At 47.2% G+C, this 26,750-nt stretch overlaps 1 protein-coding gene across 2 annotated transcripts in view; it reads right to left on the reverse strand.

The window, feature by feature from the left end:
* Positions 1-1,293: 1,293 nt before the first annotated feature.
* The window catches only part of LITAF (lipopolysaccharide induced TNF factor), a 32,341-nt gene continuing 6,884 nt past the window's right edge, over positions 1,294-26,750 (reverse strand). For both annotated transcript variants that reach the window (XM_060031749.1, XM_060031750.1), the window contains exons 2-4: positions 8,601-8,825; positions 5,912-6,068; positions 1,294-2,887 (exon numbers count right to left, since the gene is read on the reverse strand). In XM_060031749.1, the coding sequence (XP_059887732.1) occupies positions 2,779-2,887; positions 5,912-6,068; positions 8,601-8,825 (491 nt within the window). In that variant the 3' untranslated portion in view covers positions 1,294-2,778. The remainder of the gene's footprint in view (positions 2,888-5,911; positions 6,069-8,600; positions 8,826-26,750) is intronic.

Consider the following 26,750-nt stretch of genomic DNA (forward strand, 5'->3'; position numbering starts at 1 on the left):
TCTACACTTACTCCTAAACAGAGATCTTTGAGCTCAAAATTCAGAGAAGGATTTTAATATCCCAAACACGAGAGGTTTGTTACTGGGGAGAAAACTGAGGCCAAATTGTGTGTGAGTATATGAAGCCACATTTATAAATAGTTCAGGGCCCAATAGAAGTGTTCTCGGTAGCAACTGGGAAGCCAGTTGTCCCAGAGAAAACATTTTCATGGGTAATGTTGTGGTCAGCCAGGAATCAGTCATGTGCTCAAAGTTGGCTTAAACAGATGCAAAAACTGAATTCTTTTTGATAACAAGACACAAGCCAACACTTGTATGTGTACAAGGCCTAGATGGACTAACAGTGTGTAAGATGCACAGCCATTTTGGGTTTGAAATTGGTAAATATTCTTCTTTGAGGTCCAAGTAGATATAAAATAAAGCTCTCGCATTAATTGAATGTGATTCAGTGTTTGCAACAAACTCCAAAGTCCCCAACAAACAGGGGAAGAACAAAAGAGCCTTTTAATTTGTAAAAATATATGAATAAGCCCGTATTTCAAAGAATAAAATAGAATATCTGACGAACACTTCATGCTCCAGGCATCTGATGTTATTTTTAAAGTTTCCCAGAATATATATATATATATATGTATGTTACGGTCCTCGAAATAGGGCTCTTGTTTTGAAGACTCTGCATATGTAATTGATAACAGCTTGAGACCATTTATATGCCACCATCTGAGCAAAACTGCTAAATATGCATGGCCTTCAATTTTGTCAAATGCAAGAAAAACACATGCTCAGGATCGGCTGAGGGGCAATTTCTTAAGACCAGAAGTTAGGGTTTAAATGACAAAGTCGCACCAAGGTGGCATGATTTTCCGGCACCTTCCAAAATGAAGCTTTATCACCAGGTAGGAAAAGAGGATGACATTCATATTCCCGGCGAGTTACAATGCCCTCCTTCTAGCATCTCGCATCTACCCGGATCAATTAACAAAGCATGTTTTGTTCGGAGCATGAATGAGGACGGCTTTCTTCTGTGCATTTTATTAAAATTTGAAAGCTATGGCTTGCTGCCACTGATGACGCCTATTGGGTTCCAACAGCCTAATGTTCAAATATGACTTGCTAGCTATCCACCCAACTCAACATCGGTCATCTTGACATCGGGGGATATTCAGCAAGTCTGTAGTTTTTATCATGAAGGATTTTCTACCGTTATGGAACAAATAAAGGGTTCTTTGTACCAATGGCTGGAAACACAACATGAGACCTTTCTTTACACCGTAAGAATTGATGAATAGTTCACAGAGTGAACAAAAGACTTTATTTTTGAAAAGCAGATAACACCAAAGTACTATGTAGTATCCATAGTCATTGCAAAAATAATTACTGGAACTTCCGAAACATCAAACGAATAAGCTGAATCAATGGGTTATGACTATAATTTTGAACCAATATACAGATTTTCGATCAAGGCCTAGGCTTGATTTCTACATAATATTATTCACATGCATTCCCTGTGTCTATTTAGTATCAAAATGGGGACTCTTGAAAGTCGAGCCCGGCGTTGTCTTGATTTCAAAGATGACACAGCAGCGCACAGAGAACTCTGGCTTGCTGCTTCAGTCCTAGAAATCATGTCTTCAGATGTTATACAACAAATTGATTTCTGAAAAATAAAATCCAGACTTCAGATGCCTTTGAAACAGTCAGGTCCCCACACTTTTCAGCACCATGATACTCAGACGTGCTCAAACACGCTTTCCTTCGTCTTTCCACATATCCACCAGGAACCCAAAAGGGGACCCGCTTTAAGAGTTCCATTATGGAGGTCTTTAGGAACAACACTAAACCCAAGTAAAGGCAGTAGACGAAATTATCCCCGTTACTTTTTCTGTTAAGGAAAAAAAAAAAAAAAAAGTGAGAGTGCATTGGCAAATGGGAAAATGATACCAGTCATACGTATGGTTAGGGAAAACAGTTCTATAAATCCCTCCTTTCAAAATTATGTTCAAAGGTGTTTAAGACCAAAAGGAGGTCACAAAAACTGTTAATACAAACAATTCCTCTACCAAAAAAAAAGCTCTTTGTGGAAAGTGGCTGAGGATCTGGTCCAAAGAAGGCAGATCAGTGAAAAGATCCGGCCTTCTATTCCTAGCCTGCGTTTATGACCTCATGGCTATGCGTCTGATGGGTGTGAATAACCCCTCCCTGTACTTAAAAATGAATTAAGAAATTAAAGTGAATTTGTGTGCTATTTAAAGGCCTGCAGTTACAGAATCTGAGAGCCAAGCCCTTAGACTGTAAGGCAAGATTTTTGTCATCAGAAGTGGAAACAGATGGCTAGGACGGTAGGCACTAAAGGTTGGTTCAGCCGTTCTAGGGCCAGAACAGTTTAAAAACTAAGGCAATCTGGGGCTTCTCAGTTTGAGACCACCAAGAGAAAGGCCCACTGAGGCCAAAAAATCAGTGGCAAATCACCAGAAGATACTCAGGACAATGGTCACAGCTGGATGGGGTGACTTGGGGTCACAGACGGGGAGGCAGGAAACCCTTGAACCAGCACTCAAGGAGAATGTCTTTGCATGTCCTGTGCACGACACCAAGCAGCAATTTCTGGGGTTTGGAGGTGTGTTATTTTTGCGATATTTTCCCCCCAAGAGAAGACACGAAGGTGGAGACCCTGGAGAGATGAGACCACCAAAATGGAGCCTTCACCAGGGGTGGGGCTGGGTGAGAGTCGGAAAGGCCTTCCTGCAGCACACGGCTCCCTTCAGGTCTGGCTGAGTCCTACAAACGCTTGTAGGTGCCCAGGAGAGCTTTGCAGTTGGGACAGTAGTGGTCCACATCCTGCAGGGCGTCCACACAGAAAGGGATGAAGCAGCAGCCCACGACGCACCTAGAACAAAAAAGACCACACGTGGAGAGCGTTACAGACTGTAGTCGTTTGGATGACAGCCGCCAACAAGATATGTCGGAGTCTTAATCCCCGGAACCTAGAAATGTGACCTTATTTGGAAAAAGGGTCTTTGCAGATGTAATTAAGGATCCCAAGATGGGATCTTCCTGGATTTTGAGGGTGGGCTCCTTAAACTCCAAGACAGGGATCCTGATAAGAAGAGAAAAGGACACACAGAAATACAGAGAGGGACAAAGCCCACGTAAAGACAGAGGCAGAGACTGCAGTGATGCAACCACAGCCAAAGAACACCCGGACTACCAGAAGCTAGAAGAGACAAGGAAGGATTCTGCCCTTAGAGCTTTTGGAAGGAGCATGGCATCTTGATTTTGAACTTCCGGCTTCTAGAATGGTGAGAGAATAAATTCCTATTGTTTTAAGCCACCAGGTTTGTGGTAATTTGTTATGGCAGCCCTGGGGAACTAAGACCCCAGCCATTGCCAAGGCTGCTCCCACGGACAGACTGCTCTGCGTGTATTATCAAGTCTTGGGACACGTAGGCATCTTTCAAAGTGTTAGATTGGAATTGGTGAATTTCTTTTGTAAAGGGCCACAGAGTATGTATTTCAGGCTACATGGGTCTTGTTCTGTCACTGGAGCATGAGAGCAGCCACAGATAATCCGTAAATAAAGGGCGTGACCTGTTCCAATAGAACTTAAAATAGGCTGGATTTGGCCCCGGGGCTGTAGTTTGCTGACTCCTGTCTTGGACTGATCACTTTTCCATACAGACAGCCTGCTTCTCACAGCAACAATCATATAAATTTCCACAAATCACGTCTCTTAACCTACATAATCCATCATCAGCGCACGCAGGCAGGACCTCCATACAGCCTGAGGTGTAAGAAGAAATATATTTGGTCTTTGGTTCTCGGCACAGAGCTCCAAAACCCGTGGAACGTCCTGAGTGACAGGAGTGTCTTCTGTTACTCACAAAGAGCCCCTTTCAATCACACCTGAGTTTATGCTAGTGAGATGACTAGGGTGGGTCCCTAGACAGGCTTGGGATGGGCTGGTCACCAGAAAGACCAAGTGACTAGAGGGATGGAACTTTCAACCTCGACTACAGACCTCTGGGGTGGAATGGGGGGGATGACGATTGGGTTATAAACACACTTGAACAGCTAATTTGGAGAGATTCTGGGTTGGTGAATCCGGCATTTATGTGCCGGAAGGGTGGTGTACCCCAACTCCAAGGGGACAGAAACTCCTGCACTCAGGACCTATCTGGATCTCGCCCTGTTACCTCCTCACCTAGCTGTCCATCTGTCTGTCTCCTGTATGATAAACCTGTAAATGTAAGTAAACTGCCATGCTGAGTTCATTCATTCTAGCATATGATCAAACCCGAAGAGGGGATAGCAGGACCCCTGATCGGTCAGAAGTTCAGGGGACCTACGACTTGTGCCTGGCATCTGAAGTGGGGGGCAGTCTGTGGGACTGAGCCCTTAAGCTGTGGGGTCTGCAACTCCAGGTAGTGTCAGAGCTGAACTGAAACACTGACACGCAGCTGGTGCTGGAGGCTTGGCCAGTGTCAGAAAACACCCCACAGCCTTACAACCAAAGTTTGCCAAAAAACATGGTTTAAAAAAAAAAAAAATAATCCACATTTTACAGGAAGACACTGATTTATATAAAGCAGAATCAGGAAATATCCTGAAGAGAAGACTATCTCATGAATGGAATTTCCTATTGCCTAAGCTTACCTGAGTTCAAATAAGGGCAGCCAGTGCATTTAGCGATCATCCTATCCTCCCGCCTGACAAGTGCGGGCATGGCTGCAAGAGGCGATGCACACACAGCCACTTACTTTATCCTCAACACCCCCGGAGGTGGGCGTTAGTACAACCCAGTTTACAGATGAGGAAACTGGAGCACAGAGAGGTGAAGTCACTTGCCCAGAGCCACACAGCTGTGAGAGGCAGGATCTGAACACACAGTACTGCATTTAAGGAAGAAAAGGAAGAACGGATAGAAAAAGCTGCCTCAATTTGAAAGCGAGAGGCCAATATTCGATAAAAGTTTCCATTTTGTCCTTCCCTGATTTCAAAGACAAAAGTTAGTTTTAACAGGAAAGTCCAAAGGACGATGAGTTTTTATGTATGTTTTCTGTCTCATTTCTTCCCCTCTGAATGCAAGTCCTCAAGAAAGTTAATTAAGCTCTCAAGGGCTTTGAGCCTCTCTTCAAAATTAGGAAGAGAACCACGATTCCCCCTCCACCTAAGTCATGAGCAGATAATGAGGAAAGATCCAGGCAAGGGTCTCTGAAAAGAAACCCACAAACACGGTTGCCTTCGAGGAAGCAAACGGAGCACTTATGGTTTTCTGAGTGACTTGCATGGCCAGGAATAAGGAGGCTGCCTTTATCTGTTTGGAAAAAAAAAGTTAAATGGTGCTTCCTCAACTTTCTCCCAGAACAGAAAGTATTATCTCTTTCAACATAATACCCTTGGTGCAGACATAAATTTATTTACACATTCTCCTTGTGTAGGCAACAGAAAACTACTGGGGGTCCTAAAAGGATAAGAAATTTTAAAGAGATGACTATAAAATATTTTAATGTACAGATTGTTTAAAGCTTCTCTTAGAGTCAAGCAAACATTATTAATTAGGTCATGAAATTCTACAAAAAGAAATCCCCAAGGGTATCGCTGTACACAGATACAAATGGCTGCTATGCTTGTCCCTACACGCAGGGAGTGGTCTGAGAAGAAAGGATGGGACAGCAGCTTCCAGGCGCTGATATGCTCGAGGGCAGTGGTTCTCAACTGGGCACGATTTCTGGTTATGACAACGGGGGCAGGGGAGCTCCTGACATCTAGTGGGTAGAGACCAGGGATGCTGCTCAACATCCTACAGGGCACAGGACAGGCCCCCACAACACAGAAGTAGGTGCTGAGGCTGAGAAATCCTACAAGAGAGGAATTCGGGAGAGCCCGGGGTCTGAGTGGACCTCAGACTTACCCCAACAGGCACAGGCTCCCGCAGGAGAGCCAGGTGAGGGCGCCGGCATTATAGGACAGCTGAGTCACGATCATCTTGTTGCAGGAAGGACAACACATCTGGACTGGGCGGTCGAAAAAGGAGATGGGCTGCTGCACGTAGACTGTCTGCACAGCAACTGATGGAAGGAACAGAACAAACCGGCCAATCAGTAAATGAGGAAGACATTCATTAAATGCAAAACAGTAGAGGCAGGATCTTGACAGATATTTGCTCACCCACGTTCAGGAGAGCACTGTTCACAAGAGCCCAGAGGTGGAAGCAACCCAGCGTCCATTCATAAATGAATGGATGAACAAAATGTGGTCCATCCATGCAACGGGTTATTAGTCAGTCTTAAAAAGGAAGGAAACTCTGACACATCTTATAACATGGATGGACCTTAAGGGCATCAGGCTAACTGAAACAAGCCAGTCACAAAAAGACAAATACTGCTGATTCCACAGATAGGAGGCACCTAGAGTAGTTGAATTCATAGAGATAAAAAGTAGAATGGTGGGTGCCAGGGGCTTGGGAGAGAGGAGTGAAGGGGAGTTGCCATTTAATGGGTATAGAGTTTGTTTTGTATAATGTAAGAGATGGAAGGTGGTAATGATTGCCCAAAAATGTGAACGTACTTAATGCCACTGAACTGTCCGCTGAGAAATGCTTAAGGTAATCAATCTTACGTTATGTGTTATTTTATCACAATAAAAAAAATTGGGGATGGGTGAGGAGGGAGAAAAATGACAAAAAGGGAAGAAATCAGTGGCAGATTTCCAGAATTACCACTTGAGGGGCTCTGGAAACCTCCACACACGAGATGGGGGAAAGGACTGTGTGTTTCTGGAGGAGATTTGGCCCAGCTCCACCAGGCTTTCAAACTCAACTGTCTCTGGACTCAAGTGCGGAGCTTATTAAGAATGCAGATTCCCTGGTCCTGCCCTCAAGACCGTCTGATTCGGCAAGTCTGGGGCAGGGTCCCCAAACTGCTTTTTAAGCTCTTGAGTGGTTCTACAAAGGTGGTCTGCAGATGGTAATTTCAGAAACAGTGATGTGATGGGTTTTAGCCTCAATTTTCTTCATCTGTAGATTAGTGGTTGCCGGGGGGCTGGGGGGATGGAGGGTGACGGGGGTTTCTTTCTGGGGTGACGGAAATGTTCTGGAATTAGTGCTGATGGTTGCACAGCTCTGTGAAGATGCTAAAACCACTGAATCATATACTTTAAAAGAGTGAACTTTATGGTATGGGAATTCTATCTCAATAAAGCTGTTTTTTAAAAAATGGAATAATAAGGGTTGTCGCTAGGATTAAATGGGACAAAGGCAGTAAAGAACCTCACCCCGTGCCTGGTACAGAGTGAATCCTCCATAAACAAGCCTGCATTTCACACGGTCTCCTTAGCAAACTCCAATGCCCAGTAATAAGGCTGGCGTTTACCAAGCCAGGGGATACTGGCCCAGTTCTTTACAAGTCGGGGGACCATACTGATACACGCAGTGGGTATATGAAATCGTGCTAAAAAGAGAAAACTATGTGAAAAACACACGCGGACATCCACAAGCATTAGAAGAGCACCTAGGGTGATGGAAATCACAAAGCCCTCGGAGCTTAGCACATTCTTTTGGTTTTCGGCAAAGTTGTTTAAGCTCGTAGTTCTGTCAAAGTGACTTTTTTGTTTTTATGTTATTGAGATGCCATTTCTGTGATCTGTGTATTAGGGGACATGAACTGTTACCCAGAGCTAACCAGACAATATTCCCAGAAAGACCTAGAAAGCACCCCCACCCCCTGAAGAAGAGCAGCATCAAAGCATAATTCAGCACTTACACGTAAATTTTAATAAGGGTTATGTGGGGTACAAGAATGAGTTATTTATTGATCAGAGTGTGATCTAAAAGAGTCTGAAGTCGTTATCTTGTCCTCTTCCATCTCAAGGAGTCAAAGTCACTTGAGCACAATGACAACAATGGTTCACATTCATCCAATGATTACTCATGGAACCTTACTTAATCTTAACAGCCGCCGGTTGTAGGTACTTGATGGGCCCCGTTTTACAGATGGGGAAACCGAGGCACAAGGAGGCTGGTGAACCCAGGCAGTCTGTCTCGCGGGCCCGCTCTCTGAGCTGCCTGTAATACTGAATCAGCTACATACCTGGGTGCAGACGGGCAGCAGGAAGTACCAAAGGGCAAGGACATGAAGAAGTTGCTGGAGGGCAGGGGAGTCACCTGCACTAATGTTGGGCTGGGGGTGGGTTTCAGCTCACCCATTCCTCACTCACGGCTGCATCCTCTCCCTCTCCTACTCCAGCCCTGGCCTCGGGGCAGGGGTTCTCCCGCCAAGCCTCAGCAGGAAGGGCAGGAGCCCCCGAAAGCAAACTCCCATTCCCAAATTTCTCTGGGACGGTTCGTTGTGCCTCTGTGATAAGCAGCAGAGGCTCGGTTTACAGTGGACGTGGGAAAGTTCATACACTGTGCTTCATTATGGAAAAAGCAAAGCCTCACTGACAGGGAACCCAAGACTAGATGTGACATTTCAGGACACGGGGGAAAGTTGGACTGACTGGCACTTTGCTTAGACTGTGGGGCACAGTCACTACGGCCACTCTCTGGAGTCCCAGGGCTGAGGGCCAAGGAGAGGTAAGGGGGCCCGGGAGGCCGTACGTACTTGCATTGGCATTGGGGACGGGCACTGGCTGGGTATAGTACCCAGGCGGATTCATGCCCTTCCCATCTGGGCCCGTCATGAGCCCCGTGGTCGGCCCAGGCATGGGTGCTGGAGGTGTGGGGTAGTAACTGTTAACAGAAACTGTCTCTTCATAGGATGGGGGCGCAGTTGGCACCGAGGAAGGTCCAGCAGCCGCCTGGTAGGATCCTGGAGCAGACATTTTACCTAAAGCAAAACCAGAAGACACCAGATCAGAAATTCAATGGACAGGGGCCTCCCTGGTGGCGCAGTGGTTAAGAATCCACCTGCCAATGCAGGGGACACAGGTTCGAGCCCTGGTCCAGGAAGATCCCACATGCCGCGGAGCAACTAAGCCTGTGTGCCACAACTACTGAGCCTGCCCTCTAGAGCCTGTGCTCCGCAACAAGAGAAGCCACAGCAGTGAGAAGCCTGCGCACCGCAACGAAGAGTAGCCCTGGCTCGCCGCAACTAGAGAAAGCCCGTGTGCAGCAACAAAGACCCAATGCGGCCAAAAATAAATTAATTAATTAATTAAAAAAAAATTCAATTGACATCTCCCCATCTCTCTTTTCCACTCTCAATCCTTTTTTTTTAAACATCTTTATTGGAGTACAATTGCTTTAAAATGTTGTGTTAGTTTCTGCTGTACAACAAAGTGAATCAGCTATACTTATATATATATATATATCCCCATATACTTCCCCACCTTGAGCCTCCCTCCCACCCTCCCTATCCCACCCCTCTAGGCCGTCACAAAGCATCGAGCTGATCTCTCTGTGCTATGCGGCTGCTTCCCACTAGCCATCCATTTTACATTTGGTAATGTATATATGTCAATGCTACTCTCTCACTTAGTCCCAGCTTCCCCTCCCCCTCCTGTGACCTCAAGTCCGTTCTCTACGTCTGCATCTTTATTCCTGACCTGCCACAAGTTTCATCAGTACTGTTTTTTTAGATTCCATATATGTGCATTAGCATCTGGTATTTGTTTTTCTCTTTCTGATTTACTTCACTCTGTATGACTGACTCTAGGTCCATCCACCTCATTACAAATAACTCAATTTCGTTCCTTTTTATGGCTGAGTAATATTCCATTGTATATATGTGCCACATCTTCTTTACCCATTTATCTGTCGATGGACATTTAGGTTGCTTCCATGTCCTGGCTATTGTAAACAGTGCTGCAATGAACATTGTGGTACATGTATCTTTTTGAATTTCTTTCATTTTCTAACTGACAAACAGACAATTAGGAAATGACCTGTGTCCAGTCTTGTCCAAAAGCCAGAAAGGGAGTTAACATCATCCCTTCCAGACCCAAGAATGAGAACCTTAACAAGAGATTCCCTACATAAAGGTAAAAGGTAGGGGGACATCCCTGGCGGTTCAGTGGTTAAGACCTCAAGCTTCCACTAGAGGTTCAATCCCTGATTGGAGAACTAAGATCCCACATGCCGAGTGGAGTGGCCAAAAGAAAACAAAGGATTGCCTTGGGTATTGCTCACCCTTTGCATTTCCATTTTTAAAAAAAAGAAAGAAGGTAGATGATGACAAGAGAAAATTATCCAAATCCCCTGGGCAAACATCCACCAAATGTGAACATAAATTTTTTCACACTTGAAACCATCACCCAACCAAGACCTATCTTTCATAACTAATGTTTTTTCTTTTCTTTTCTTTCCTCCTTTTTTTTTTTTCAAATTAACCGCTGCAGTTTTTACTAACAGTGTTTCAAGTGACCAGAAAAGACAAAGGCCTTCAAAAGCCAACCACAACCTATGGCAAATACTAAGCAAAACAAGCCAGAGGCCAAGAAACCCTCCCGGTGAATGCCATGTACCCGAAGTCCAGAAGCAGGAAAAGGAATCTTGGGGGTGTAAGTTAAGAAAACGGTTACTCTTGGGAGGGGAAGGAGAGTCTGGAAGAGGCTGGTGGGTGAGGGTGTCTAGTCATGTTCTCTTCATCTGGGGGTGGTTACACGGGAATGTCCACTTTGTGAAAATTCGAGTTGTACAATTAAGCTATGTGCCCTTTTCTGTATATATGTTATAGTTTTTAAAAAGTAAACACACACAGGGACACACAAACCAACCAGTTCTCATTTTGAAAAGTGAGAATCAGAGCAGCCAGGCACATATTTCCTTTTGTGAGGGCAAAGAACCGTTTTTTTTTTTTCCCTGCAGAACTGATGCCCGCCTAGAATTACATGGCCTGGACCCAGGGTGTGTTCCTGTCTGCGGTCCCATGCTCGGCAGCCCCCGGGCAGCTGGAGAAGGACACAGTGCCGTCCTTTGTCTGCTTCTGTTTTTCCAACGGGGCAGGGCTAACGCTGCATTAGAAGATCCATTCAAACCTGTCTCAGGAGAAACGGAGCAGGGAGCTCTGAGGGCAGCGAGCCACAGTCCGGGGGTTTGGCCGGGCCTGTGCTGCTTCCCACGCACCATGCCTCCTCTTCTAGATCCCGTGGGAAGCAGAATCGATTCATTCTGCTGCGGGGAGAAGGGGAGAATCCTTCAAGGACGCTCTGCCTTTCAGCCCAGCCCGAAAGAGGAGATTTCTCTGGGGGAAGAGATGAAAGGGCTTTCAAAGTGGAAAGAGAGGCATGGGAAAACGACCATGCATAAAACAAAATCCATAAATAAAGCCAGATAGGTTGGAGCTGGGTTCTAGAAAATTGTGGAAGCCCTATGGAGATGTTTGGATCTCATTCTATAAGCCTGGGGCTGTCCAAGGGAAACTTTCCAGAAGGATGGAAATGGTCTCTATGTGGGCTGTTCAATATGGTCGCCAGCAACCACACCACACCGCCAAACACTTGAAATGCGTCCGAGGAACTGAATTGTTAAATTATATTTATTTAAATTGAAAATCGAATACAGGGAATTCCCTGACAGTCCAAGTGGTTAGCACTCTGTGCTTTCACCACTGAGGGCCCGGGTTCAATCCCTGGTTGGGGAACTAAGATCCCACAAAGAAAAAAAAAAAAAGAAAGAAAAAAGAAAGAAAGAAAGAAAGAAAATCAAATACACAATTCATTTACTGGAACATTTTTATGTAAGTCTGGGACTCCTTGGGTATGCGAATCTACTTTCTCAACAGCAAATTTAAGGAACTCTGAATTGAGATCAAATGTTTTTGATAAAATTTTAGCATCCAATTTGGGATATGATGTCAACGTAAAATACACCTTGGATTTCAAAACATTTTTAAAATGTTAATGTGAAACACCTCGTTCATAATTTTTTATATCGACTCTAGATTGAAATGATAATACTTTAGATAGCCAGAGTTAATATGCTGTTCCAGTTCATTTCACTTGTTTCTTTTTCCTTTTTAAAATGTGGTTACTAAACAATTTTAAATTGCCTATGTGGCTCGCTTTCTGGTTCTATGGGACAGGAACCATGGGAGGTTACAGAGAAAAGGAGAGGTCCAACCCTAGACAGGGTAGATGAAGCAGAAGGTCTGGAAAGGAAACAAGAAGCAAAGCTCGGAAGGCCCCTGCGTGGGGGTGGAAGGCCCAGGGTTGGGGGGAGTCTACAGTGGGGGGTTGACCCCAGAACATCTTTGTGAAAACAGGCTCAGGGTTTAAAACAGACTGACTGTGAAAAGTGGTTAAGGTATATAACTGTGTCAATTTCCTCTCACCCACAGGAACAGAAATGCAGAAGTAGGAGGGAAGACGGGCCACAAACATCGGCCCCAGGATGCCTCTCTACCAGGCTCACCTCCAACGCTGGCTGCTGTCCCCTCCCGGCTTGCCCCAGACCTCCCCACATCCGCGCACTGCGCTGGAGGAGACTTCAGCTGGGGGAAACACGGCCGCCTCGTGCTCCCGGGTATTTTACAACCGTGCAGAACGTCAAGGACTCACTGTCCCTTCCTGTCTCAGGAAAGGCAGACCCAGAGCTGCCAACACGATTTATTATGAAAACTGAGTCATATAAAAAAACCCACAAGAGCAGAAAGCACTATGCGTCCAGAAAGCCTAAAATAGCACAGTTTGCTGTGGCTGCAAACGGAGCGCTTCGGGAGGGGAAACAGAAGGTCCTGGGGTGCCCCAAATTCTGCAAGTAGTTCGGGTCAAACCATTGCCTCTCTCCTCCAAAAGGGAAGAAACTCAGAGATTGTGAATTGTGCTGCTGAGAGCGAACACACAGGTGTTAGGAAGCTGGGGGGAGGTGGGGTTCTTGCCAAGACATCTAAAGGAAGGAAGGGTCTGAGCTTCTGGTTCTGGAAATTAATGTCTACCCACCCCTGCCCCTGTTTTAATTGACCATCATCATCTTTCTTGTGGTCACATCCTATTTGCTGGAACTTCAGGACACTCTCTCTCGGGAACATTGCTTTTGGATCAAACAGACACATAAACACGCTCATAATTCTGAAAAGAACAAGAGCAACAGTCTAGAATGGTTTAAGGAAAAGAAGGAAGGAAGAAGGAAGGAAGGGAGGGAAGGAGGGAGGGAGGGAGGGCAAGAAAACATATAACCAGCTGCTTTGAAATCTTTCTAAATAAATTCCACAGCTTGCCTTCCCCCAGGCCCCAGGCCAGGAAATGCCACTTCAGTCAATCCCATTTCTCTCCCTCTCTTTTTTCTTTTTTCTCCCCACCCCCATTTCTTTTTAATTTGGTTTCCCCCAGGGGCAGGAGGCCCACCTCGCCAGCCACTAAGCCACCCTTCCAGAAAGGATTTGCTCAACTGGCCTCCACACTCCCCTCCTCACCCCCACAATGTGAAATTCTTAAGGGCAGACACACATGTGGACACAGACACACAGACGCTCCACTGTCAGCAGAGGACCCTGCATCCCTCCAGAGCCGCCCGTGTGCTGAAGCACCAGCACAATTCCATCTAATACTTGGGACCCATTTTTCTGGGACAAACTGGAAACCACAGGAAAGTGTCTTTTAGTTTAACAAAACAGAAAAGCCACAGTTTTGCCACGTAAAACACAGCCTTGAGAATCCTTTGGTGGCCCTGGGTGGCTGGGGTGCAGCCTCTGCAGAACCCAGGTTGCCACAGTTACGGGGAGCTTTGTGGGGGGAAATAAAGGAACAAACAAGGGGGTCTCCCTCCTCCCTCCCCAGTTGTTTAACTTTCTTATTAAGCCCCTGAGAGTGGCTTTTCTCGACTGTCTATTGAAAAGGACACATTGAAGGCGATTCTCCACCCACCTTCCACCTGCCCCCGCAGGAATCGAGGCAATGCTAAGGGGCTGGAGATTTCTGTTTCCACCATCTCATAATGACTCTTATTAGCTCCTTCCAAATGCAGAGAGAGGCATTCCAAACCCCTTTTTTTAAATATGGAAAATTTGACCAGGGCTGACCTCACGGGCATGTGACCCGTGTAGGCCCACGGGGCCCTACACGCAGAAGGGCCCCCCAAGCTCCGCTGAATGCTGCCGCCATCTTGAAATTCCAAATACTTCTCGAACCAGAGGCCCTGCCTTTCCACGCTGCACTGGGGCCAGATGTTAGGTAGCCAAATCGTGACCGTTGGTTACAGAAAAGGAAAAGGAGGCATTTCTGATGCAAGAAGAACAAGGCTGGGCTTCCCTGGTGGCGCAGGGGTTAAGAATCCGCCTTCCAATGCAGGGGACACGGGTTCGATCCCTGGTCCAGGAAGATCCCACATGCCGCGGAGCAACTAAGCCCATGCGCCACAACTACTGAGCCAGCGCTCTAGAGCCCACGAGCCACAACTACTGAAGCCCACGTGCCGCAACTACTGAAGCCTGTGCGTCTAGAGCCCGTGCTCTGCAACAAGTGAAGCCACCGCAATGAGAAGCCAGCGCACCGCAACAGAGTAGCCCCCGCTCACCGCAACTAGAGAAAGCCCACATGCAGCAACGAAGACCCAACACAGCCAATCAATCAATCAATCAATCAGTAAATAACTGAATAAAAAAGAACCAGGCTTGGACTTGGAAGTTGGCCCATGACCAGCTGCGTGATCCTGGGCCCCACTCTCTCATCCGTAAATATGCCAATTGGAAGTCTGGGGTCCCTAGCTGAAAACATCCCTTGTTCTGAGACAACGATTCGCTGGGTGAAAGATGTTCTCTTAAATGGGCAGTGAGGGCTACACGGATATTTATTCCTGGTTAGGCCTACGGGAATGAGTCTGGGAGTAGCTCCTTCACTGAACCCAGTATAAAACAGGATTTCCCAATCTTGTTTTCATTACAGCCGCCTCCCTCCCTCCCCTCCTACCCCTGGCCCCCAAGGAAAAAAATTAAATTATATTTAAATTCAATTAATTAACTTGAATATAATTTAATTTCTACCTAACAAGAAAAATTAAATACTAAGAAATAAGATTTTGTTGGGCAGGGTTGAGTTTTGGAGGGCCACACACCACTGTAATAGTTCAGATTTTTTTCACCTCTCCCCTCCCCCAAGAACCAATTTTCATTCCCTTGGATCCCCAGTGAGAACTCACTGTTTGGAAAGAGGTAGTTGGGCCCAATGAGTTCCGCCAATCACCCACATTTGTTCATTGAGTATTTCTAAATTATGACTCCTCCTTTCTTGGTGTCATAAACGCAATTGTCCGAACTCAGTTTTTAACCTTTTAGGGACCAAGTCCTAGGATCCCTTACATCTGCATGTTCTTTTCAAGGCATGCCCAGCCCTCTCGCAACGTAATCTCATGAGCCACAAGGGAGGGAGGTGGACAGGGGTCGGGTGAGCAGACAGAGGGACACTTCCTTCTGTTGTACTGGGGCCAAGCAGGGCTGGGCTGGCATCCACTTCCTCCTGCACCCATCACTCCTCTGGGTCTTGAATCTGCTGGGTTCTCACTCCAGGAAGAAAGTAAAGGGTGCTCAGGGGTTCCAAAGACTGTTTACACCTTATTTTGGCATCTCAGAGTCCAGACGTCCTGGCCTGATCAGAATCTACCACTTATCTCACAACTGCTACTCCGCACCCCATCCCAGATTCACAAACTGCATTAAGATGAACCGTAACGGGCTCTTAACTTGACCGCAGCGGGCCCTGTAATTCACGCCCTTACACGCATCATCCCATGTCATTCCCACACCACTGAGTCAGAAATTATTGTTATCATCAACCTGATTCACAGATGAAAAAACTGGGGCCCAGAGAGGTTGAGCGGCTTATCCAAATGTACACAGATGGAGTGGTTTGAACCCATGCCCCTCAGACTCTGGAGCTCTTTAGAACTCATCAAAATACCTCCCAGGCTGGGAGATCCAGACACAATCAGCAACTCGTTTTGCACACCTTGCCCCCCCCCCCAATGAAACGTGAAAGGAAAAATCAATTCTCAGTGGAAGCAACATATCTGAGCCCAAGGCGACAGGTCACCCCCTTTCTCTCTGCCTTCCTAACACCCGTGAAGATGCATATACACAGACTTTCACACGACACACCCAAGACAAGATTTAAAAAACGACCTGCCCATTATGGACTTCAACTAATTTTGTCATGAGGACTTTGCAGTTCAAAACGATCTACTTCTTTAATGAGAATCAGGGGTCCAGGAGGTCAGTGATCAGGCCGAGTTAGATATCCACAGAGCAATTCCTGCCCATCTGGGGGACATAAGCAATGAAGGGGAGATCTCAGAACTTCTGAGATGCCACATCTGCTTCAAGCAGCAGTGGGAGGCTGGGATATCTCTGCCACCTGCTGCAGCTCCCAGGGAAGAAAAGGCAAAGGCCATGCCAACCGAGTCTCAGAGCAGGCTTTTTAATATCGCTGTTGAAAGACTGTCGCAAAAAGCCCTCAAAATCCTGGAGAGAAGCCATGCCGGTGGGCGCAGTGATCTTCGCGCCTTGAGCTGAGATTAATGAATTGATCCTGAAACCTCGAGACACAGGAAAAAACTCCAAGTCACTTTCAGCAACAGATTTGTTCCTAAAAAAACTCGGCCTAAACAGTCTTAGAATTCCCGGAAACACCCCGGTGGAGCTGCTATTCCGGGCCCTCACACAAGCTCTGGGAGTCGTCGTACTCGGTCTGAGCCTGCACCAGTGTTCACTGGATAACTTGGGGTCCCAGCCTGGCAGCGTTTGCCTGGAATCCTAAATTCAGAGGCAGGGGGCTGACTTCTGGGAAGCCTAGCGATGGCTGGCCGACCAGCTCGATCACTGATACAGCGGTTCCAAAACATCGCTGGGATGAACCTCGAAAACATGATCCTAAGTGAGAGAAGCCAGACGTGAAATCATCGTATGATTCCATCCATGTATACGAAATGTCCAGGATAGGTAAATCCAGAGACGGAAAACCAATTAATGGTGCAGCAGCTGGGGGTGGGGAGGGGAGGGCACTGGGAGGAAACAGGTACGGGGTTTCTTTTTAGGGTGATGAAAATGTTCTGGAACTGGATGGAGATGATGGTTGCAAAACACTATGAATGTACTACTTGCCACTGAACTGTACACTTTCAAATGATGAATTTTATGTTTGGTGAATGTCACCTTAATAAAAAGGAAAAAAGAAAGAAAGATAAAAGCAATTTGAGTCTCCAAATCCACCACTAGCCTTAGTTCAATGCATTCAGTGGCCCGTTTACCTAAAATTGAGACCACTGGGGTGTTTCTGACACCGGCCAACGTGTCCCCGACGAAGGTGACCTAAGGTCCTGAGTTGCCTGGGATGGAGGGGGTTCCCAGGACACGTTGAACCCCTAACTCCCCACCCTGCCTCTCACTTCACCTCCCACCACAGGTACAAATTGATGTGTCTGCAGCCTGGCTTGGATGTCCCCAAACATGCCCCAAGCATGCTCTTTCCTCTTTGCCCCCTGTTTCCTTCCTTCCCTATGGGTTTGCAAATTCCTCTCACCCATCATATCCCTGCTTGGCTGCCACCTTCTCCAAGAGGTGATCTCTGGCTTTCCCAGAGGAGAACTAATTCCTCCCGAACCTCTCTCTACACAGTGCGGAAATCAAGGGTGCAGAGTCTGGAGCCAGACAGCCTGTGGTCGCATCAAAGTTCCCCTGGGCATGACTTTGGTGCCTCAGTTTTCCCATCTGTAAAATAAGCACACTGGCAGCTTCTTCCTCATGAGGCTCTTGGGAGGATTAAACGAATCCACTTGCGAAGAGGACCCAGAGCAACGAGAGACACATATGCCCTCAGCACATGCTAGCTGTCATTAACATACGTTTCTCTGCTGTACTTGTCACAGGGCACCTTTCTCGTCTAAGACGTCTTCCTAACCAGTCTGTGGGCCCTTTAAGGGCAGGGATTGAAATTATTAAAATCTGCACCCCCAGCACCTAGAACTAAGCTCAAAGCATCATGGGTGCTTCATAGGGTAACCCACTGTCCCAGGTCGCCCAGGAAAGAGGGATTTTCCCGGATACAGGATTTTTGGTACCTAAATTGGGAAAGTCCCTGGCAAAGACCAAGACAATTTGGTCACCCCGATATTTCCACAAATGTTTGGAGAAAATGATACCTATGTGTAAAAAGGACACCAAGACCCATCTTGGATGGCATCAAGATTTGGAAGCAGACATAAATGGGAGGGTCTTACCCTAAGAGTCTCAACTTAGAATCTGACAAAAATGAAGTTTTTTTAAAATAGGAAGATGTTCCTAACAACAGGTCTCAATAACAGATGGCCTCGCAGTTCAGCTCAAGGTAACAGGAGGGTTTGGCCAAATGTGCTCCAGAACTGGAATCACTTAACTGGTCTGGAATCCTTTGTCTCCTCCAGAATGCCCTGGGGAGAATGGTATTTCTCAGCAGGGCACCCTGTGATGTCCAGGCAGAAGGTCAAGGTATGGGTGGAGGGACTTCCCTGGTGGTGCAGTGGTTAAGAATCCATCTGCCAATGCAGGGGATACGGGTTTGAGCCCTGGTCCGGGAAGATCCCACGTGCCATGGAGCAACTAAGCCCATGTGCCACAACTACTGAGCCTGTGCCCTAGAGCCTGCGAGCCACAACTACTGAGCCTGTGAGCCACAACTACTGAAGCCTGCGCACCTAGAGCCCGTGCTCCGCAACAAGAGAAGCCATCACAATAAGAAGACCGCGCACTGCAACGAAGAGTAGCCCCCGCTCGCCGCAACTAGAGAAAGCCTGTGCGCAGCAATGAAGACCCAACGTAGGCAAAAATAAATAAGTTAATTAATTAATTAAAGAAAAAAAGAAAGAAGGGCTCTCCTCACACCCTTTGGAAAAAAAAAAGATGTGGGTGGAAAGAACTTGAAAAGGGAAGTGTGGAGGTAAGTAAACACAAACAAGACAAAATCAGAGACAAAAAAAGCCACAGTCTCTAAACTTCAAGATCGGTTCATTTTTACTCTTTGATGCAAGTTTCTGAGGCTGCTCGTCCCCGGGCTCTGCAGAAGGCATCCCTGAATTTTGCCGACAACCACTGCTGGTTCTTGTTGGGGTTTCAGAAGAGAGTGAGAAGGAGGTGCTTCCTGCGGCTGCACCATCCGTCCAAGATCTGAACTTAGCAGGCTCCTCGCTGCCACCAGCCCAAACTCAGTAACACCTGTCACTCCGTGTTCATCACCTGGTCCTTGGCATGGCTCTGAAGCCACTTGTTCTACATGGATGGTGTGTCAACCATTCTCCAAAAATGACAATCTTTTCTCATGGGTGTCAAGAAAATTCAGAGGCTCTAACGAGCTTCTACCCCAAGATGCCATAAACATCAGCAACTGCTGCTGACACGTGTGGACAGGAAGTGGGGGGGACGGAGTTCACACCTTTGCAGCATCTCCACCCTCAGTGCTTACCTACAACCAGCACGGATGGAAGGGGGACTCTTAAGGAGTCTCAGGTGACTTTTTTCTCCCCACTCCCAATCCTTTCTGGTGAAATGACCGACAGGCAGGCAGGGTCCAAAAGCAAAGGAGGAGGAGGACAGAGAGGTAATGCCCGATGCTGAGAATTCTCCTTGGGCAATTGTACAAGACACATGGGCTTCACAGGCGACTCTGATCAGGAACTGACCTGGTGGAGAAGCAAGGCCATGGCCACTGAGCTCAGAAATGTTACAGGTGGGATGTCTCTGCCTGGTACCCAAGATACGGTTGCATGTGGGGTTTTCAGAAACACCTGTGTGTGTTGCCTGTCATTTACAAGCATGGGCGGGCACCACCCACCTCTCAGGGGTCGGTAGGAATGACGTGGACCACGACCTGGCCTGCTGAATACCCAACAGTGATTTGGAGAAAAGAGAAGACATGGAAGAATGTGAGCAGATGGGGCACAGAGAGGGGAACAAAAAAGGCCCAAAGAAAATTAAGACGATAGGATTTTAAGGTAGGTTGAATGTTTAACAGCAGTAACTGGGACCAAACTTCCTTGGTTCAAATCCCAACTCTGCCATGTCTAGGCTGTGTGAACTTGGGTGAGTTGCTTCATTTCTCTGTGCCTTGGTTTCCTCATCTGGAAAATGGGCTGACAATCGTACCCACACCTTCACAGTGTTGCAAGTTGGATGTGCCCAGAACACTGGGCACGTGGGTCACTACGAAAGCATTAGTTCTAATTACTTACAGGGAAGCAGAGTAAAATCCGGGGAGGGGGTCACTTGCCCTCAGTGACACAAGAGGTCTCACTGCCAGGAGGCAGGAGGACCCAAGCACAGACCCCATCATACCACGTGCCCCTGTTGTGAGGCCTCTACCTTCACGCCTTTACTTGTTTGTCCAAACCCCCTACAGTCTGACCCTCCCAGCCCCACCTGCAGTACATAGACAGAATAATGCCCCTTAAAGCTGTCCACACCCTAATCCCCAGAACGTGCCTTAAATGGCAAAAGGGACTCTGCAGCTGTCATGAAGTTAAGGCCCTTGAGATGAGGAGATGATCCAGGTGGGCCTGAGGCAACCACAGGGGTCCTTAGAATAGGGAAGCAGGAGGGCCTGAAAGAGAGAAGGGGCCCATTGGCTTTGAAATTGGCCCACGGAGCCATGAACCAAGACATGCAGGCGGATGCTAGCTGGATTCCGGCCTAGAGCCTCGAGGAGGAATGCAGCACCTTGTCACCCAGTGACACCCATTGTGGACTTCTGAGCTCCAGACTGTAGGATAATACACGTGTTATTTCAGCTACTAGGCTTGTAATTTGTTACAGCAGCCAGAGCAAACAAACCTGCCCCCTCCTAGCTAGGTTGCCCAATCCCCCTCTGGCCCTGCAGACTCCCAAGGGGGCTCTCCCCCTCCCATGGTGGGTGCCCCCCACCAGAGACCTGAGCCCCTCAACCTCCCACCCCAGCTCCCAGGCATCTGTCCACCCACCCTCGATACTGAAGGAGCCCTTCTCTGGTTCAAACTCCACTTAAAGTCCACAAGTGTGGCCACCCCGCCACACCCCGCCACGTCCGGGGGACTTTGCTCCAACAATGACCCCTCCTGCCAACCCTGCCCTCTCAGCTGGCTTCTCTCCTAATCTCTAGGCTGGTTCAAATCTTTCCTTATTAAAAGGTAAAAACCAGGGCTTCCCTGGTGGAGCAGTGGTTGAGATGCAGGGGACACGGGTTCGTGCCCCGGTCCGGGAAGATCCCACATGCCGCGGAGCGGCTGGGCCCGTGAGCCATGGCCGCTGAGCCTGTGCGTCCGGAGCCTGTGCTCCGCAACGGGAGAGGCCACAACAGTGAGAGGCCCACGTACCACAAAAAAAAAAAGTGGAAAAAAAGGTAAAAACCAAAACCCCTCTCTTCCCTCAGCCTGGGTCCTCAGCCCCTCTGGCTCCCTGCTTCTCTTTCGTGTCCACGGATTCACCCCTGACCACCAGCCTCCTTCCTCCCTTGGCCATGACCCCTCCAAGCCCACTTCCCGTTTCCTGTCCTCTTCTCCCAAGGCTGCTGGCGTCTCCTCTGGAAGGACTGCCTCACTGGCCTGGCCCTGCACCTCTACCTTCAGGGGCTGTGCCTCCCCGTCAGCCCGTCCACAGCAGGTCCCCGGGGACTCGGGGGTCTGCACGCAATGCCCATCGTCCCCCGAACTCCTCAACCCCACACCCATCATGCTGACCACGACCCACCCCTGGACAGCTCCCCCCCACCCCACCCCACCCCGGCCAAGCCAGTCTTCATACAGAAAGATGCTTGTCTCTCTCTAAAGCAGGGAGATGCAGTTAAAGCGACTCAGGGACAGATGGTCAAGCTTAATATCATCAGTGAGGAGTCATGCGGACATCACGCACCTGCTGATCTGACGGAGTGAAAAGGGCACTCTGGCTTGGTGGTCCTGCTCCCCAAAACCCCTGACCCCAGGCTCATCACAAGAAAAGCTCAGACAAACCGAAATTGGGCGACTTTCTACAGGGGACCAGGCCAGAACTCAGAACAGCCAAGGTCATGGAAAAAGGAAAGCCTGAGAAACTGTCACAGACCAAAGGAGAATGGCAGGTGACAACCGAACAAAAGGTAGGTCCTGGATTGGACCCTGGAATGGAATCCACTGGAAAAACTGCTGACACTCAAAAAGTCTGGAGCTTGGTTAACAGGAAGTCACCAATGTCGGTTTCTTAGCTGTGGCGAATGCACCCCGATGATGTAAGATGCTAACAGTAGGGGAGGCTGGATGGAGCATACGGCACCTCTGCGCCGGCTCTGCAACTTTCCTGTGTATCTAAAACTATTCTAAAATGAAAGGTTTGATAGACAGAGATAACAAACTTACGGTTACCAAAGGGGGAAGGTGGGGAGGGATAAATTAGGAGTTTGGGATTAGCAGGTACACACTAATATACACAAAATAGATAAATAACAAGGACCTACTGTATAGCACAGGGACCTATATTCAATATCCTGTAATAAACCATAATGAAAAAGAATATGTATATATATGTATAACTGAATCACTTTGTCACACGCCAGAAACTAACACATTGTAAATCGATTATATGTCAATTAAATAAATGAATTAATTAAATGAAAGGGCTGTGTTTAAAAAAATCCACAACTGATACCCAGATCTTTTTCACCCATTAGACTTGCCATTTTCACCCTGGCAAAGAGCAGAATGTTTGATTGTACACAGAGCTGGCCTGGACGTGGATGAACAGGCCTCTCTCCCAGAGCCGGTAGGAAGGTAACCTGAGTCTCACACAACAGAAGCATCTACCAAAATTTAACATGCATGAGTCCTTTAACCTAGCAATTCCTCCTCTAGAAATCTGTATCAGAGCTGACCCCATGCCTGGGTGCAGTGACAAAACGATGAGCACACAAGGGTACTCACTGCAATGTTGCCAGAAACCACCTAATTGTCCATCAGCAGAGGCCTGGGTAGACCAGTTATGGCGCATCCACACAAGGGAATAGTATGCAACCATCAAGAAAGAATGAGGGGGCTTCCCTGGTGGCGCAGTGGTTAAGAACCCACCTGCCAATGCAGGGGACACAGGTTCGAGCCCTAGTCCAGGAAGATCCCACATGCCGCGGAGCAGCTAAGCCCGTGTGCCACAACTACTGAGCCCGCGTGCCCAAGAGCCCGTGCTCCGTAACAAGAGAAGCCACCACAATGAGAAGCCCACGCACCACAACGAAGGGTAGCCCCAGCTCACCGCAACTAGAGAGAGCCCGCGCGCGCAGCAGCGAAGACCCAACGCAGCCACAAAAAAGACAGAATGAGGAAGTTTATGTGCAGAAACGCAGTTATCTCCGAGATGTATCAGTGCATGACAAAAGCCCAAATGGTGTTTATTGTTACAAGCCATCATTTGGGTACAACGAAGAAGGATATATGTATTTCTTTGTAAAACATGCATAAAATGCCTCCAAATGGATACACAAGAAACTGATAACTGGGAATTCCCTGGCGGTCCGGTGGTTAGAACTCAGCGCTTTCACTGCTGCATGATGTGGCCAAAAGGAAGGAAAAAAAAAGAAAAGAAGAAAAAAAGAAACAAAGAAACTGGTAACAGTGGTTGCCTGTAAGCAGAGGGGGGAGGAGCACTGGGGGATGCAGCCAGATGAATGCTTTTCACTCTTATACCCTAAGTTGATCTTTTGTATGTTGAGCCATAGCAAGATTACAAAATCAAAAAATTAAATTAAGAAAAAATTAATAAGTTAAACATATTTATAACTTTAAAAATTTACAGTTCTATAATCTATAATTATAATTTAATTATTTATATTAATTATGATGTATTTATAAAAAATGTTTTAAAATTAATGAAATTTAAAATAAAATACATTAAACCTTTTATTTTAATAAATTTATTTTATTTATTTATTTTTGGCGGCATTGGGTCTTCGTTGCTGTGCACAGGCTTTCTCTTGTTGTGGCGAGCGGGGGCTACTCTTCATCGCGGTGCGTGCGCTTCTCATGGCGGTGGCTTCTCTTGCTGTGGAGCACAGGCTCTAGGCGCGCGGGCTTCAGTAGTTGTGGCACGCAGGCTCAGTCGTTGTGGCTCACGGGCTCTAGAACACAGCCTCAGTAGTTGTGGTGCACGGGCTTAGTTGCTCTGCAACTGGCATGTGGGATCTTCCTGGACCAGGGCTCAAACCCATGTCCCCTGCATTGGCAGGTGGATTCTTAACCACTGCGCCACCAAAGAAGTCCCAAAACTTCTTTTTTTTTTAATGGGGAAAAAGAGCCTCTTCTGCAAACCCATATTTGCCCTCCCCAGGTTGGTGTCTCTTGTCCTCCCACCTCTGGGTGAAATGACGTTATCATTAAAGTTACTGATTACTTCTCTTTGGTGAAAAGATGTGCACTCCACCGTTTCTGCTATATCAGCCCCAAATCTGTACTAACAACATCCTATTGGCCAAAATAAAATTCTTCTCTTCACATTTTACTCTATGATCCATTTTTCAGGCGGGAGGTTCTGAAGGCTGATGGCGGATGTGGGATTGGGGAGGCATGGACCCTCCCTCACTGGGCTTAAGGAACCCATTTAGGGAGGCAAAGTTAACCAACATGGGGAGATATGGGAGCAAACGCAAAGGGGAAACTGAGCCCAGATTCTAAGGCAAGTGGAGGGTCTAAGACAAGAGAAGGACACAGGCGAGGGCAGAACAGGAGGTGGGTGAACAGTGTGGCAGAAGACACAGAGGCAGGTACACCTGTGTCCTGTGGGGGCGTGAGCAGTGGTTGGCCAGGAGGGTGGGGTCGGGTTACAGGAGCACTTTCTACATCAAGAGCCTGGCCCTGGGACTTCCCTGGCAGTCCAGTGGTTAAGACTCCGCGCTTCTCACTGTAAGGGGAGCAGGTCCTATCCCTGGTCGAGGAACTAAGATCCCGAATGCCGCACAGCACGGCCAAGAAAAAAAGAAACAAAGAGTCTGGCCCAGGTGAGGTGGGGACCAGGCTCCCAGGCTGGACCTTCTGGGGAGGGACCCCCATGCAGGTTCTGTTTCATTAACCAGCAGCCCAAAAGTGACTTGAAAAGCCCCCCAAAGTTTTCAACCCCTGCCAGGGAGAATTCAGATTCTAAAAATAAGCCTCAAAACCTAGAATACCAGGAGAAAGCGACCACAGCAGAAGCCATCCAACAACTCCCCATCAGTATAAACACACATCCAAGGCCCAAAGACCCGTAGCCAAGGGGTCCTCTCCCCAGATCACGTCCCAACACAACAAAAACTCCAGTCTCATAACTTCTGGTGTTGCTTCATTCTGATCGAGGCCCCTTTTTCAATATCTCTCCCTTGAAAATCTCTTAACCATTTTCTAAAATGATCCCCTATTATTTCTCTCTGCCTTCTTGAAGTCAAGAAAGAAAGGAAGAGAGAGAGAAAGAGAGGGAGGGAAGGAGGATAGCAAGGAAGGAAGGAAGGAAGGAAAGGAGGGAGGGAGGGAGGGAGGGAAATGCTTGTGTCAGCATCTTGTGGTTCTGTGATACCCCAGGCTGCTGGCAGCCCCCATCCTACTCCTCCATTTGCTGCTTCAAAGCTTCCGAGGACTGGAAAACCAGAACCCAGTGTGTAAGAACTCTGTGTAAAGTAAGAATTACTAGTTTCCTTCGGTGCCTCCCATGAGAAAAGTAAACAAGCTTGGGCATTTATCTTGATGATAAATACCTGCGTTACTTGGGAGACTCCTATTTGCTTATTTTCTCAATTCTGGCCATAGTCCAGATGACTGTAGGTTTTATAACTGTCATACCTTTGAAAGTTATACAACAGTCTTGCCTTTAGCAAGACTTAAGGTGAGAACAGGGTGGTAAACATTAGCTACTGCAGTCTTTTAAGGCATGCCCCGCTTCCCCTTGCCTATCCTATACAACCCAGCCCTGGGTGACAGAAGCCTTCCCACTGTGTCCTAATTGCTTCCTGTCTGCAAATTAGATTCTGTTTCCCTAACTGGACTGCATTACACCCCTCCAGGGAAGGGCTATCTTCCATGTTTCTCTGGATCCCCCAGAGCTTTAGCGAAAGCGATGCACAGACAACCTCCTGGCAGAGCTGAGATTTCATGCGAACATATGGCGTATACATATCCCATATACGATGGGGGAATCTATAGTGCACGCTCTTTGAAAGAGTGTATTTTTGGGGGGTAGTTTTCTTTTCCAGTTTGAGATATAACTCACATACAGCACTGTGTAAGTTTAAGGTGTACAGCATGATGATTTGCCTTACATACATCACGAAATGATTACCACAATAGTTCAGTGAACAGCCATCCTCTCATAAAGACTCAACACTAAAGAAATAGGAAAAAAATTCTTTTCCTTGTGATGAGAACTCTTAGGATTTACTTTCTTAATAAGTTTCATTTATAATGTACAGCCATATTAATTACCTTTATTATACATTTACATCCCGAGTACTTACTTATAACTAGAGAAGTATTTCCTAAATAAAGACAAATCTTCCTTACAAAAGAATTCCAAATGATATGTGTAGAAGCCCCCTCCCTCCAGGAGGTGGAGATTAATCTAGCCCCTCCCTCTCCTAGGTGTGGGCTGGATTTAGTATCTTGCTTTTAAAGAATAGTCTAGGAAAAGAGAAGAAGACTATCTACAATGGAGAAAGCTGGCAAACACCACCTTAAGCTAGAGACAAAGGTTAACATCATTAGCAATGTCACATGGGTATCATGTACCCCCTGATGTGATGTGATGCAAAGAGCCCTTCATCTCTGAGGCCTTCTTCCCCCAAACCCATAACCTCAGTGCAATCATGAGAAAAACATCAGACAAACCCAATGTGAGGGAAAT

This window comes from Delphinus delphis, chromosome 15 (genome assembly GCF_949987515.2).
Source record: "Delphinus delphis chromosome 15, mDelDel1.2, whole genome shotgun sequence".
Lineage (NCBI taxonomy): Eukaryota > Metazoa > Chordata > Mammalia > Artiodactyla > Delphinidae > Delphinus > Delphinus delphis.